This window comes from Misgurnus anguillicaudatus, chromosome 8, assembly GCF_027580225.2.
Source record: "Misgurnus anguillicaudatus chromosome 8, ASM2758022v2, whole genome shotgun sequence".
Taxonomy (NCBI): Eukaryota; Metazoa; Chordata; class Actinopteri; order Cypriniformes; family Cobitidae; genus Misgurnus; species Misgurnus anguillicaudatus.
This window is the reverse complement of record NC_073344.2, coordinates 22,203,115-22,217,229: the sequence shown is the minus strand read 5'-3', so window position 1 is coordinate 22,217,229 and position 14,115 is coordinate 22,203,115. Positions and strand designations below refer to the sequence as shown.

General features: G+C 36.7%; 1 protein-coding gene across 1 annotated transcript; it reads left to right on the top strand.

Moving 5' to 3' along the window:
• The first annotated feature begins 57 nt into the window (after positions 1–57).
• Positions 58–10,358, top strand: tomm34 (translocase of outer mitochondrial membrane 34). Its single transcript, XM_073870481.1, has 8 exons — positions 58–426; positions 516–674; positions 4,187–4,286; positions 4,366–4,518; positions 4,603–4,760; positions 5,455–5,602; positions 9,680–9,806; positions 9,910–10,358. Exons 2-8 carry the CDS (start codon positions 542–544, stop codon positions 10,009–10,011), a joined length of 921 nt encoding a protein of 306 aa, XP_073726582.1. The 5' UTR covers positions 58–426; positions 516–541; the 3' UTR covers positions 10,012–10,358.
• Positions 10,359–14,115: the final 3,757 nt, after the last annotated feature.

Below are 14,115 nucleotides of genomic sequence, written 5' to 3'. Positions count from 1 at the left end.
ATATACATAAAATATGAACTGCATTTAATAGCAAAATAAAGGAGGATTATCCATTATTTCTGTTATAGGTCCTGTAATTAAGATTATATAAAATGATTGATTAGGTTTCGGGAACATCTGGCAACCAAAGTCTTCGCTTCGCCTCATAGAGAGCAGATGATGGTTCGGGGTTGGGTTACAATCGCCCATCCTGATCTTCAAATAGCAGCCCGCAGCTCCACACAGTCGCTTGTGCCGGAGAATTGAAACCGAAATTCAACACCACCCGTTCCTACAGCCGCTAAAACGTGCTGCGATTTCGGCCCGGTGTTTATTTGGAGACTCACACGATCTTCTAGCGTTTTCTATAACTAACTGCACTAGTTATCAGTTCAACCGGACGAAGTTGAACGCATTTGATTCAACTACTTTCCGGGTTCTTTAGTCTGTTTGTTGTTACATTACCGGTAAGTCGATGTAACATTGTAACAATTTTGTAATATATATATAATGTAACCGCTGTAAAGTTGACACGTGTTTGTTGTTACATTACCGTATCATCATGCCTCATAAGCGGCGATCGCAGTCGTGGACGGAGCTGAAACAAGCCGGTAACGAGCGTTTCAAAGCCGGTCAGTATGGAGAAGCTGCGTCTCTTTATACCCAATCCATCGAGCTGCTGGAGAAGAAGTCTGGTAAGAGAGCTCAAATATAGAGTTTGTTTACCAAAACAACGTTGACTTGGTGTAGTCTATTGTAGGTATTGTTATACAGTAAAACAGGTTTGATCATAATCATAAAATGATCATAAAATGGCAGATCGTGAAATGTCCTTACTGGAAAATCCAGCTAAGACCAGCATAAGCTGGTGAGCTTTTTATCTGGTCTCCCAGCTTGGTTTTAGCTGGTATTGCTAGTGTAGCAAGCTGGTCTATCTGTGTTTTGGTTACTTTTTAAGATGGTCTAGCTGGACATAGCTTTTCAGGCTGGGAGGACCAGCTACTGCCACCTTAAACCAGCTAAAACCAGCTACTATCTTATGCTGGTCTTTGCTGGATTTTTCAGTAGGAGTATTTACTCTTTAATAAGCACTTAACAAAATTAACCATGGTTTTACTACAGTTAAAATTGGGAACATGGTTTGATCATAATCAAAAAATGGCAGACCGTGAAATGTCCTTACTGGAAAATCCAGCTAAGACCAGCATAAGCTGGTGAGCTTTTTATCTGGTCTCCCAGCTTGGTTTTAGCTGGTATTGCTAGTGTAGCAAGCTGGTCTAGCTGTGTTTTGGCCACTTTTTAAGCTGGTCTATCTGTGTTTTGGTTACTTTTTAAGCTGGTCTAGCTGGACATAGCTTTTCAGGCTGGGAGGACCAGCTAAGACCAGCTACTGCCACCTTAAACCAGCTACTATCTTATGCTGGTCTTTGCTGGATTTTTCAGTAGGGGCATTTTCTTTTTAATAAGCACTTAACCTAATTAACCATGGTTTTACTACAGTTAAAAAAACAAGGTTATTGTAGTAAAATTGGGAACATGGTTTGATCATAATCATAAAATGATCATAAAATGGCAGATTGTGAAATGTCTTTACTGGAAAATCCAGCTAAGATCAGCATAAGCTGGTAAGCTGGTTTTATCTGGTCTCCCAGCTTGGTTTTAGCTGGTATTGCAAGTGTAGCATGCTGGTCTATCTGTGTTTTGGCCACTTTTTAAGATGGTCTAGCTGGACATAGTTTTTCAGGCTGGGAGGACCAGCTACTGCCACCTTAAACCAGCTAAAACCAGCTACTATCTTATGCTGGGGTATTTACTCTTTAATAAGCACTTAACAAAATTAACCATGGTTTTACTACAGTTAAAATTGGGAACATGGTTTGATCATAATCATAAAATGATCATAAAATGGCAGATCGTGAAATGTCCTAACTGAAAAATCCAGCTGGTCTCCCAGCTTGGTTTTAGCTGGTATTGCTAGTGTAGCAAGCTGGTCTAGCTGTGTTTTGGCCACTTTTTAAGCTTGTCTATCTGTGTTTTGGTTACTTTTTAAGATGGTCTAGCTGGACATAGCTTTTCAGGCTGGGAGGACCAGCTAAGACCAGCTACTGCCACCTTAAACCAGCTAAACCAGCTACTATCTTATGCTGGTCTTTACTGGATTTTTCAGTAGGGGTATTTTCTCTTTAGTTGTACTACAGTTAAAAAAACAAGGTTACTGTAGTAAAATTGGGAACATGGTTTGATCATAATCATAAAATGATCATAAAATGGCAGATTGTGAAATGTCCTTACTGGAAAATCCAGCTAAGACCAGCATAAGCTGGTAAGCTGGTTTTATCTGGTCTCCCAGCTTGGTTTTAGCTGGTATTGCAAGTGTAGCGTGCTGGTCTATCTGTGTTTTGGCCACTTTTTAAGATGGTCTAGCTGGACATAGTTTTTCAGGCTGAGAGGACCAGCTACTGCCACCTTAAACCAGCTAAAACTAGCCACTATCCTATGCTGGTTTTTGCTGGATTTTTCAGTCGGGGTATTTACTCTTTAAAAAGCACTTAACCAAATTAACCATGGTTTTACTAAAGAACAAAAAACACTAACTACTAAAAAAACAAGTTTACTGTAGTAAAACCATGGTTACTACATATAACCATGGTTTTCAAAAGCCATAGTTGAACCATGGTTACTGTGCTAATCCCTACTATAAAATCCAGCTAACACCAGCATAAGATGGTGAGCTGGTGTAGCAAGTGGGTCTAGCTGTGCTTTGGTCACTTTTTAAGCTGGACATAGCTGGTCAGGCTGGAAGACCAGCTGACTCACCAGCTTTGCCAGGCTGGGAGGACCAGTTTAAACCAGCTACCAGCTTTTGCTGGTCTTAGCTGGATTTTTCAGTAGGGATAGTAATCAATACACAATCAAAAAACATGGTTACTACACTTTTACAACAAAAAACATGGTTAATATAAATATTAAGTTAATGGTGCGGTTTCCCTGACAGGGATTAGACTAGTCCTAGACTAAAATAAATGTAAGAGCTGTCCAAACTGGACATATCTTAAAATACATCAGTGCCCATTGTTTTGCCTCAAAAAGCACACAAGTAATGTGTGTTTTAGTAAGGCATGTTTGTTAAATCAAGTTATATTTCCTAATTAAACTAAGGCCTAGTCCTGGTTTATAAACTAATCTCTGTCTGGGAAACAACCCCATAATTGTTTTATAGTAGTAACAACTGTAGTTACGGTATTTGAGTGGAAACATAGGTTAATATTGTGTTCCTGTACCTCAGTTGGTAGAGCATTGTATTACCCATACGGGAATAAACCATGGTTTAACTAACTATGGCATTTGTGGTAAAACCATTGTAGTCACATATTTACAGTGCCTTCACTATAGAAACCACCATGATGATTGTAGAAACTATAAAAATACAAATGGTAATCAATCCACTAAAAAGCATAGTTACTAATTGATACTTTTACTATAATAACCATAGTTACATTTTCATAAAGGTAGCAGTGCAACGATCATGGGTTCAAAATAGGGCTGCACAATTAATCGAAAAACTAAATGGGATTACGATTACGGGTGAACTATTAAAAAATCGCCAAGAGCCTCAATTACAGCTGTCCATTTGTGCCCATTTCTGTGTTTGGGCACTGAATAAAATGATAAGCCATTCATTTTGGATTTTAATAACAGCATAACTCCCATAATTATTTGTGATTTACATTATGTTATTTAGGTTTGAATGTTTTACCAAGCAGCTGCTTTACAGAAAGTTATAAAACATTATAAAACTTCAATGCAAAGTCTATTAATCAGCAATAATTACAATATGAATGTGAATAATCATCAATCATGATTTTTGTCTTAACCGTGCAGCCCTAGTCTGAACTCTAAAGAACATATATAGACGGTTTCAGCAGAAACAATGTGATCGCTGTCTCCCCTCGTTTTTAACATTTGTTATTTTTGGCAAGGTATTTGTCCCAGAGTTTAGCCACTAGCCAGAGCATTGAACAAACATTGATCTGTCCAGACGCATAACCGCAACAATGTACGTGCGTCCGATGAAACCGTCTATACAACTTGTAATGCACTGTTAATCGCTTAGATAAAAACATCTGTTGTATTGTCTGGAGGATAATAAAGTCGAATTATAAATGACTTGTACACTAAAAGCTCAGTGTATTTGTTCTGTTCCCAGGTCAGAAGAACAAGGAGGATCTGAGTATTTTGTATTCAAACAGGGCAGCCAGTTACCTGAAAGACGGAAAGTGTAACGAATGCATTAAAGACTGTTCGACGTAAGTCCAACAATATAAAATAAGGTGAAACTGTATGATTGGATGATATGTATGATTGATTAATGCGTATCATCTTCAGGTCACTTGATTTGGTTCCTTTCGGATTTAAAGCTCTGCTTCGCCGGGCATCTGCGTACGAGGCCGTGGAGAGATACCGGCTGGCTTATGTGGATTACAAAACTGTTTTACAGATAGACTGGAACATACCAGCTGCTCACGATGGCGTCAACAGGTTGTTTAACGTTTCTACGTAATTTATGTAAACTATTACATTACAACAACAGTATAATGAGACAAGCTGTTTATTTCTCATTAGAATGACCAAGGCTTTGACGGATATAGACGGACCATCTTGGCGAGAAAAGCTTCCTCCCATCCCCACCGTTCCAATGTCAGTTAAAGAAAGTCTGGCACAGGCCGTAAGCTCCGCCCCCACCGCACAACAGAACGGTCTGAATGAAAACAAGAAGAAAGGTAAAGAGCGATGTCTTGTATTAAGGCAGGGTGCATGATCTCTGAAACCCAATGTTGACATTTAAAATCACCTGAACAAACACACCCCTACCCCAATAGAATCTGGACCATCTTTTGATAGACCCGCCCCACACATACGCAACCCAGGCAATGATGTTGTTTAGGAGACACACCCCTTACTGCTGATTGGCTACAAGTGTGTTTTGGTAGTCAGCCTGACTTCCTTTTCCAAAGCGTTTTTCAGAAATCTTGCACCCCGCCATTAACATTTATTCTTCGATTACAAAGTGTGAGTTTTATTTATGTGATGCATTCTCTTTTCAAACTATTGGGATTATTTCTTGAGCACAGCACACACTCCCAGACCTCAATATTTACATTGATATTAAACCGGTGCTTTTATTCAAATCAACTTACAAATGAAGAACATTGCAAAAAAATTTTCATGGTACCGTAATGAGTTTTTTTTTTTTAAGAAGAAGAACAAAGCAGAAGTTAGAAATAATTTAAATATAAACTGAATAAATGTGACCCTGCACAACAAAACCAGTCATAAGTTGCACAAAAAGTCCCCTGATATTGAAATTCATATTGATCATGCTGAAGTGCTGAGCGCAGGTTACAATTATGCATCAGTGTCAGGTCAGTTTGTTGTATTATAAAAGGTTAATATGTGAGCTGTTGTATTTTTAAGTTCCAGGACCTGAAGCTGTTAAAAAAGCCAAAGTTTTAAAGGAGGAAGGCAACGCACTGGTGAAGAAAGGAGAGCACAAGAGAGCGACCGAGAAATACACACAATCTATAAGTCAGGACCCAACAGAAGTCACAACCTACACAAACAGGTGAACAACACAACAGACAGACACAAAGGATATCTGGAAACATGTCAGCCTGTCTGTGAAATCCAGGCTAAATTTTCAATCTAATTTTGAGTTTTGGAATTTGATTTCACATTGATTTCAATCTTTGACATGATCTGACTCAATCAATAGAGATGATATAAAGGTTATATTTACACACATTGTAAACCTGATAACAGGTTTAGAGGATTGGACCCTGAAAATGTATAACTCCAGTAGGGATGTTTATATAATTTCACTTTCCCGACTTACTAACCAAACATTAACATTAACTGTAAAAATCCAGTTGATGATTGTCTGAGACCCGGTAAAAACAATACAAACATTTTATTTAATTTGAACGTGCAAACAGATCAACAACACAACACAAAATTACCAAATTGTCACGCAACATTACATTATCAAAAAGCATGCAATCAGTCAGATTGTCTCTTTTTTTTAAATCTACCACAGTGTCACATTTCTAAATGTTTTGCTTTTGCGTCTTCTTTCTCTGTTTGTGCATAAAGAGAGATGTTTATGGTCAGGGTCTAGGACAGATGCGATCAGCGAAGGAGACGGACCGCATCATCTTTTGCACACACTTGCGTCTCTGTGCAGCTTTATTCAAGCATGGACACGTATGCAGTACAAATGATTTCTCATACAAATGATTACTTTACCAGACCGTCAGGGCAGCAATAATTTGCGTCATTTACAGGACAGTCACAAATTAAGGATAAAAAGTGCAGAAATATCTGTGTGTTAACACATTTTTTTATTGATAAAATTAGTGATGCACCGATGTATCGGCCGCCGATATTAATCGGCCGATATTTGATGAATTTGAAACCATCGGCATATCGGCAATAGCACGAGAAAGGCCGATACCGACAAGTGTTTAATATCGGTATCGGCCAGAAGTTGTCTGTTTAAATCGGTATCGACCCAAAAAAATCCTATCGGTGCAGCCTTGAATAAAATTAATTGTGACGTCATTACTTGGCATGGTGGCCATGTTGATTGCCTCCTTTACTGCTATTAGGACTACTGTGCACTGTTTATAGACGTACTCCCTCTCAGTCGTGTGTCTTAATTTTCAACCATAGTAAAACGTTGCTGTATTAATAATAAAGTAACACTTTACATTAAAGGCGGAGTGCACAATGTTTGAAAGCCAATGCTGATATTTGAAATCACCTAAACAAACACGCCCCTACCCCAATAGAATCTGGACCTTCTTTTAAAAGACCCACCCCACACATACGCAACCCGGCAAGGATGTCGGTTAGTAGACACGCTCCTTACTGCTGATTGGCTATAAGTGTGTTTTGGTAGTCGGCCCGTCTCCTTTTCCAAAGCGTTTTTCAAACATTGTGCACTCCGCCTTTAAAAATGACAGATAAGGACAAACTTCATTGTTTTACTCTATGTAGGAAACCACACATAAACATTAAGTCAACATTAAACATTGAAAATAAGGACAATTTCCAGGTTTACTCGCCCAAAATACGGAAAAATTTCAACATTAATCTTTCTGTTGTCTTCCCTCTGCTGACAGCAAAAATTTGTACTACAAAACTGCTGCATTAACCAAGTGAGTACACTGAAAAAAATGATTCATTGAATTTAATCATTTTTTTTTAAGGTAAGTGGTTGCAATCAATTTATTTAAGCTACATTTAAACCAAAAAGATTAATAAAGTAAAATAAAATATAAAACTTTTGTTTAAATGTAACTTAAATAAATTGATTGCAACCACTTACCTTAAAGGAATATTCCATTTTCTCAAAAGAAAAATCCAGACAATCCACTCACCACCATGTCATCCAAAATGCCGATGTCCCTCCCCGCTCAGTCGAGAAGAAACCATGCCTTCCGAGGAAAACATTGCAGGATTTTTCTCATTTTAATGGACTTTAACAGACACCAACATTCAATACTCAACTCAACACACAACAGTTTTTTTCAACAGAGTCTCAAAGGACTACAAACACTCCCAAACGAGGCACAAGGGCCCTATCTAGCAAAAACGATTGACATTTTTGACAATAAAAATAACAAATATACACTTTTAAAGCACAACTTCTCGTTTAGATCCGGTCGTCATGCGCTAGCGCGACCCGACGCAATACGTCATCACGTCAAGAGGTCACATAGGACGAACGAGAAACTCCGCCCCAGTGTTTACAAGTGTTGAGAAAGAGGACCGTTCCGACGTTGTGTATGTCAACTGATACTAATTAATGTCTTTGTGTCAGTTTATTGTTTACAATGGTCCGCAAATGTGCGTTTTATATATGTAACACGTGACCTCGCTACGTCACTACGCATTTACGTAAGGTTGCGCTAGACCGGACCTAAACGAAAATTTGTGCTTTAAAAGTGTATATTTGTTATTTTTATTGTCAAAAATGACAATCGTTTTGCTAGATAAGACCCTTATGCCTCGTTTGGGATCGTTTATAGTCCTTTGAAACTGTTAAGTGTTGAGTTAAGTATTAATTGTTGGTGTCTATTTAAGTCCATTTAAATGAGAAAAATCCTGCAATGTTTTCCTCAAAAAACATAATTTCTTCTGGACTGAACAAAGAAAGACATCAACATTTTGGATGACATTGTGGTGAGTGGATTGTCTGGATTTTTCTTTTTAGAGAATGGAATATTCCTTTAAAAAAATGGATTCAATTCATTTAATCATTTTTTTCAGTGTAGGTTGTACATGACTTTGCTAACATATGACATGAAATCATGCTCTCACAACAACTACGCTGTTATCTTAAAAAGGCTCTTTATTCACTCTTTTTTCATATGGATCCGATTTTCTCCACATACTGGTCCCTGCCTTCCTATTTAACATATCCCGGTATATTCCACGTCCTTTTTGGGATTTTAACAACTTTTTTCTTTCTTTTCATTCTCCCAACTCTGCTGCTTCTCCTCGTTCGACTTGCTGTGTGGTTACATTCGCGAGGAGATCAACATGGCCGCCACGTCCCAGAATGCAGTGCGGCACCCAAGCCCTATTCTGTGGTTGAATGTTAGCCGGTCAATGTGAACATCCCTTAACCCCAGCAATTTATATATGTTATTTAAAGGGACACTCCACTTTTTTGAAAATAGGCTTATCCAAGCTCCCCTAGATTTAAACATTTGATTCTTACCAATTTGGAATCCATTCAGCTGATCTCTGGGTCTGGTGGTACCACTTTTAGCATAGCTTAGCATAATTCATTGTATCTGATTAGACCATTAGCATCGCACAAAACAATAACCAAAGAGTTTTGATATTTTCTTATTTAAAACTTAACTCTTCTGTAGTTACATTATGTACTAAGACCGACAGAAAATGAAAAGTTGCGATTTTCTAGGCCGATTTGGCTAGAAACTATACTCTCATTCTGGTGTAATCATTAAGGATTTTGCTGTTGTAACATGGCTGCAGGAGGCACAATTGTCGAAAATTGTCCCCATAGTAACTTTCAATAGCTGGGGACTATTGTCGGGCACTGCATAATATCATTGCGCCTCTGCACACATGTTACGGCAGCAAAGTCCTTGATTATTACGCCAGAATGAGAGTATAGTTCCTAGACATATCTGCCTAGAAAATCGAAATGTTTAAATTTAAATGGATCTTAGTACACGATGTAACTACAGAAGAGTCAAGTTTTTAATAGGAAAAATATCTAAACTCTTTGGTTATTTTTAAGCGCGATGCTAATGCTCTAATCAGATTCAATGAATTATGCTAAGCTATGCTACAGTACATGTTACCGACAGACTTGGAGATCGACTGAATGGATTCCAAAAGTGTAAAAATCAATAATAATAAAAAATTGTGAAGTGTGCCTTTTAAAGTTTCCAAATCCATTTATCCAGTTTTCATAACTATGCAGTTAGCATGTTCAATTTTCAATATACAATTATTTTTATTTATAAAATTTTTAAGCTTTCATATTCCTTGTATCATACTGTGTATGTGACATTAATCTTGCAACTTGATCTTACTCAACCAAACGTGGCATATGCTCTCTAAACTATCACATGAACTGTATCTGTATATGCTTTGCTTGTAGGGCTCTCTGCTATCTGTCTTTAAAGATGTTTAAAGAAGCAATAAGTGATTGTGATGAGGCTCTTCAGTTGGATTCCTCCAACATCAAGGCATTTTACCGGCGTGCACAGGCATACAAGGAGCTTAAAGTAAGTCAATTATTTAGAATTTTCCATTTGAACATCGTTCATTTGAACTATTTTCTTAATACGTTTACGCACTGCACCTTTAATTCTTGTATTTTTTATTTAGAACAAGAAATCCTGTCTTGAAGATCTCAATAGCTTGCTCAAAATCGAACCGGGCAATGCGGCTGCACAAAAGCTACTACAGGAGGTGCAGAAGATGAAATAACCCCCTCGCTTGTGTACCATAGTTCCTCTGGACATTTAACCTCTAAATCCAGTTTATTTGCCGTCTCGAAACATTTACAGCTGATAAACACTGACACAAATCATTTGTGAAACAGGGTATTATTTGATTACGATATAGATTTTAAAATAACACTTCTTAGGATTTCGGTTTATAAAGTCCACATCATGTGTTCATTTGGTCAAGGTTGTTCTAGTTTTGTTGAATTGTCCATTAATTAAAATGTAGCTGGTTTTTATTTTTAGGATCTAATATACCTCAAAGGCTTAAGATATTCTGAATCTTGATAACATTTTATTTCCACTTCATGTTGATAATAATGTAATTATTCTCTTTATTTATCTTTCAGCACTGATAAACAATATAATCTTACATACCTTACATGAAACACTCAACAATATCCAATGTTTTCTAGGGCTATGCTTTTATTCAGGCACATTTTTTGTTGACTTGTTTGTGTGTTTTGTTCAAAGAAAGTGTTCAGCAGAAGTGTGTGCAGGTGCTTTACAATCTAGTCAATATTCTGGTAGGTTTATTACTGTAAAACCAATGAATGTTAATGTAAATTTGTAAAAAACCTAACACCTGTATTTATTACTGTTTATGCTGACAGTATTTCATATGCTGATTTGTCTTCTCTGTTTTACATAGAGAGAATGCAATGTGTGTGTTTAATAAAGAAAACTTTTGGGAACCTGCTGTCGTAGGACAAACGTTCGGTACTGTTAGCGATGCAATTCCTATAGTTTGCTTGGTTCATAAAAACAGCATTGCAGCGATACAAATTTTGGTAACACTTTACAATAAGGTTGTATTTGTTAACAATTAATTAATGCATTAGTTAAGTTAACTTGTACTTGAACAATACTTATTCTTTTTCTATCTTGTTTCACTAGATAAGACCCTTATACCTCCATTGGGTTCGTTTAGAGCCTTTTGAAACTGCGTTGAAATGGCAATTTTAAACTGTTGGGGTCCAATAAAGTATTAAGAAAAATCCAGTAATGTTTTCCTCAAAAAAAAAAAAAAAATTAATTACTTCACGACTAAACAAAAAATATAACATCTTGGATGACATGGGGGTGAGTAAATTTTTGGGATTTTTTTATGATCTTGAACAATCTTAGTTCATGTTAATTTCTGCATTTACTAATACATTTATAAAATTAAGCATTGTAAGATTAGTTAATGCACCATGAACTAACATGAATAACTAAAATTCACATTAACAAGAATTAACACATGCTGAAAAGCTACAGGGTTTATACAGAAATCCTTGAGTTAAATTTACTACTTTTTACTACCTTTTTACTACCTTCAGAAAATTTTTTAAAACCATCACGACACTGAATTGCCAGTGTTAATCAGCGACCTTTCTATTATTTACACAGATTTTGACATATATAACATACAAAAAAGAATTAAAGTGAAAAAAATTCATTTGACTGAAATATTTTTCAGGCCAAGTCATATTCCTTTACCTAACACTTTATGAAGGCGAGACCAATAGCATTTTAAGGGGAGATTTTTTTGCCATAAATTCCATATTGAAGTCTCATGTGGCATATAGCTAGCTGTAGTTTGCAGGGCATTTCAGATTAAGGCGAAACAGCTAAATAACTCACTATACTGTATAAAAAGAAAACATGAATATCACCACCTTTAATGAATCTTTTATTACTTATTTATTAATTGTAAATGTATTTATTTTAGCATTTACTAATAATTTTTTAATCAAAGTTGAAACTGTTAACATTAGTGAATGCACCATGAACCACCATCAATTACTGTAATGACATAAACAAGAATTAATTAATGATTATATACTCTATATTTTTCATTGTTTGTTTATGTTATATAATGCATTTACTAATGTGAACAAATACAACTTTTTCATATCATATTATTCAGTACACATAAACAAATAATCCAGGGTCTGTTCTGTTCACACAACAGCTTACAGTCACAGCTCTAATACAGTAAGGTTATGTGTATGAATATAAACCCTGAACGAGTAACTCGAGTCAAACTCGTGTACAATTCGCACAGGATGTCTGTAACCATAGTGACAGTTGTAAATTGAATGACTGTACTTTATCAACAAATTATTATGTTACAATAGAGGCAGCGCTGATGTGCTAGTTTGTGCGCAATGTTTCTGCTGTTTACTTTCTCTTAAGACCTAAATGGTCGTGTTTATATGAGGATATTTGCAAAGACGGGATTTTTGAGGCATATGTGTTATTTAAGGCCAATAAAACTGGCAAAAATACGTACAACACAAGCTCAATGAGAAACGAATGCGCGGCTAGCGTGCTCATCTGACACAGAAACAGCGGACGCACTGTTGTTTGTGTTTGAATGGCTTAAAATCACTTGTTTTTAAACTGCTGTGCTTAAATATATGTACAAATGTTACGTTTTTGTGACCACACGCAAATGCAACTGCAAGAATCGACAGGTCGATGACATCAAAGTCGCGCGAGAGCATTTCGGAAGCAGTCTCCTCTTATGATTCCTAGTTAATCGCTCTCAAGGGATTTGGATGTCATCTGCCTGTTGGTTGTTGTGGCGCCACATGAAGTTTACCCACGAGTTAAACAAACCCGTTGTACCAGCCACTGGCTATATCAGCATAGCATTAAAAAGCGTGCCGCGGATTATCAGTAACGTGAGAAATAATTTACCCCCAAAATACAGGACCCCTTACGTTAGTCATACTGTGCAAAGACACGCAATTACCTGTTTGGTTTTCTTAGTCCACGAACTGAAAGGCTTGCCAATCTTCATCATTTCGCTAAGCCTTTTACACCTTTATCGATCTTCAAAACATCGGAGCCTTCCTGCATTATACGTTTGACCATGCTAGCTGAAATAAACTTTTACCTCAAATAAAAGTGTGATACAGTCAGAAAACCCGGAGTGGATCCGGTCCGTAGTGATTACAGAACGCTTACTGCGGAGAGGGGAACGTGATTTGGCTCCACTCCAGGCTTTGATCACATCCCAGAGACGAAAGATCTTTGATTATTTGCCCAGATATGCAGGTGATTTGAACTAATTTCCAGGCATCATAACATTACAAAAGGCAATCGAAAATTTACTACCTCGTCAGATGACGCTTACTACTTTTTACTACTTTTTACTGGCCTTAATTTGGCATAATTTAATGTACTACCTTTTACTACCTTTTACAACCCCGCGGAAACCCTGAGCTATATTGTTCAGTGTTTGTTAATGCATTTACTAATGTTAACAAATATAACCTTAATGTTAAGTATTACCAAAATGTGTTTTCTGGCATCTCTGCACTGTATTAAATTATTGGGTTTACTGAAAAAATAATAATAATAATGTTGCATAAAATTTAATGAGACTTTATATCATCCTAGTCTCATGTTAAGACGTTTAATTCCGGTGGCTACACCTTTGAAACCGTGCAGAATTTGTAATCAGTATCTTACTCCATTAACCTTCATTCATGCATTTCTATAACAGAATTAATGTTTATGAATAAAAAACATGTATTGAGCAATGACTGACATGTCACGGATGTGCTTTGATTTCAACCTAGAATATTTTAAGAGTTTGGTTCCAAAACAAGAACCACATTTTTCTAAAATCTTTTTTTTTTGATTGTGCATTACAATTAATACCAATCAAACTGCAGTTGGTTTGTTTAGATTAAAGCCTTAAAGGCGGAGTCCACGATGTTTGAAAAACGCGTTGGAAAAGGAGACGGGCTGACTACCAAAACACACTTATAGCCAATCAAATCAAATGCCGGGTTGCGTATGTGTGGGGCGGGTCTATCAACAGAAGGTCCAGATTCTATTGGGGTAGGGGCGTGTTTGTTTAGGTGATTTCAAATATCAACATTGGCTTTTAAACATCATGGACTCCAACTTTAACTTTATATACAGGTTCAGGTCATATAATTAGAATATCATCAAAACGCTGATTTATTTCACTAATTCCATTCAAAAAGTAAAACTTGAATATTATATTCATTTATCCCAATCCCAAATTCAGTATCTCAGGAAATTAGAATATTATTTAAGACCAATACAAAGAAAGACGCTTCTG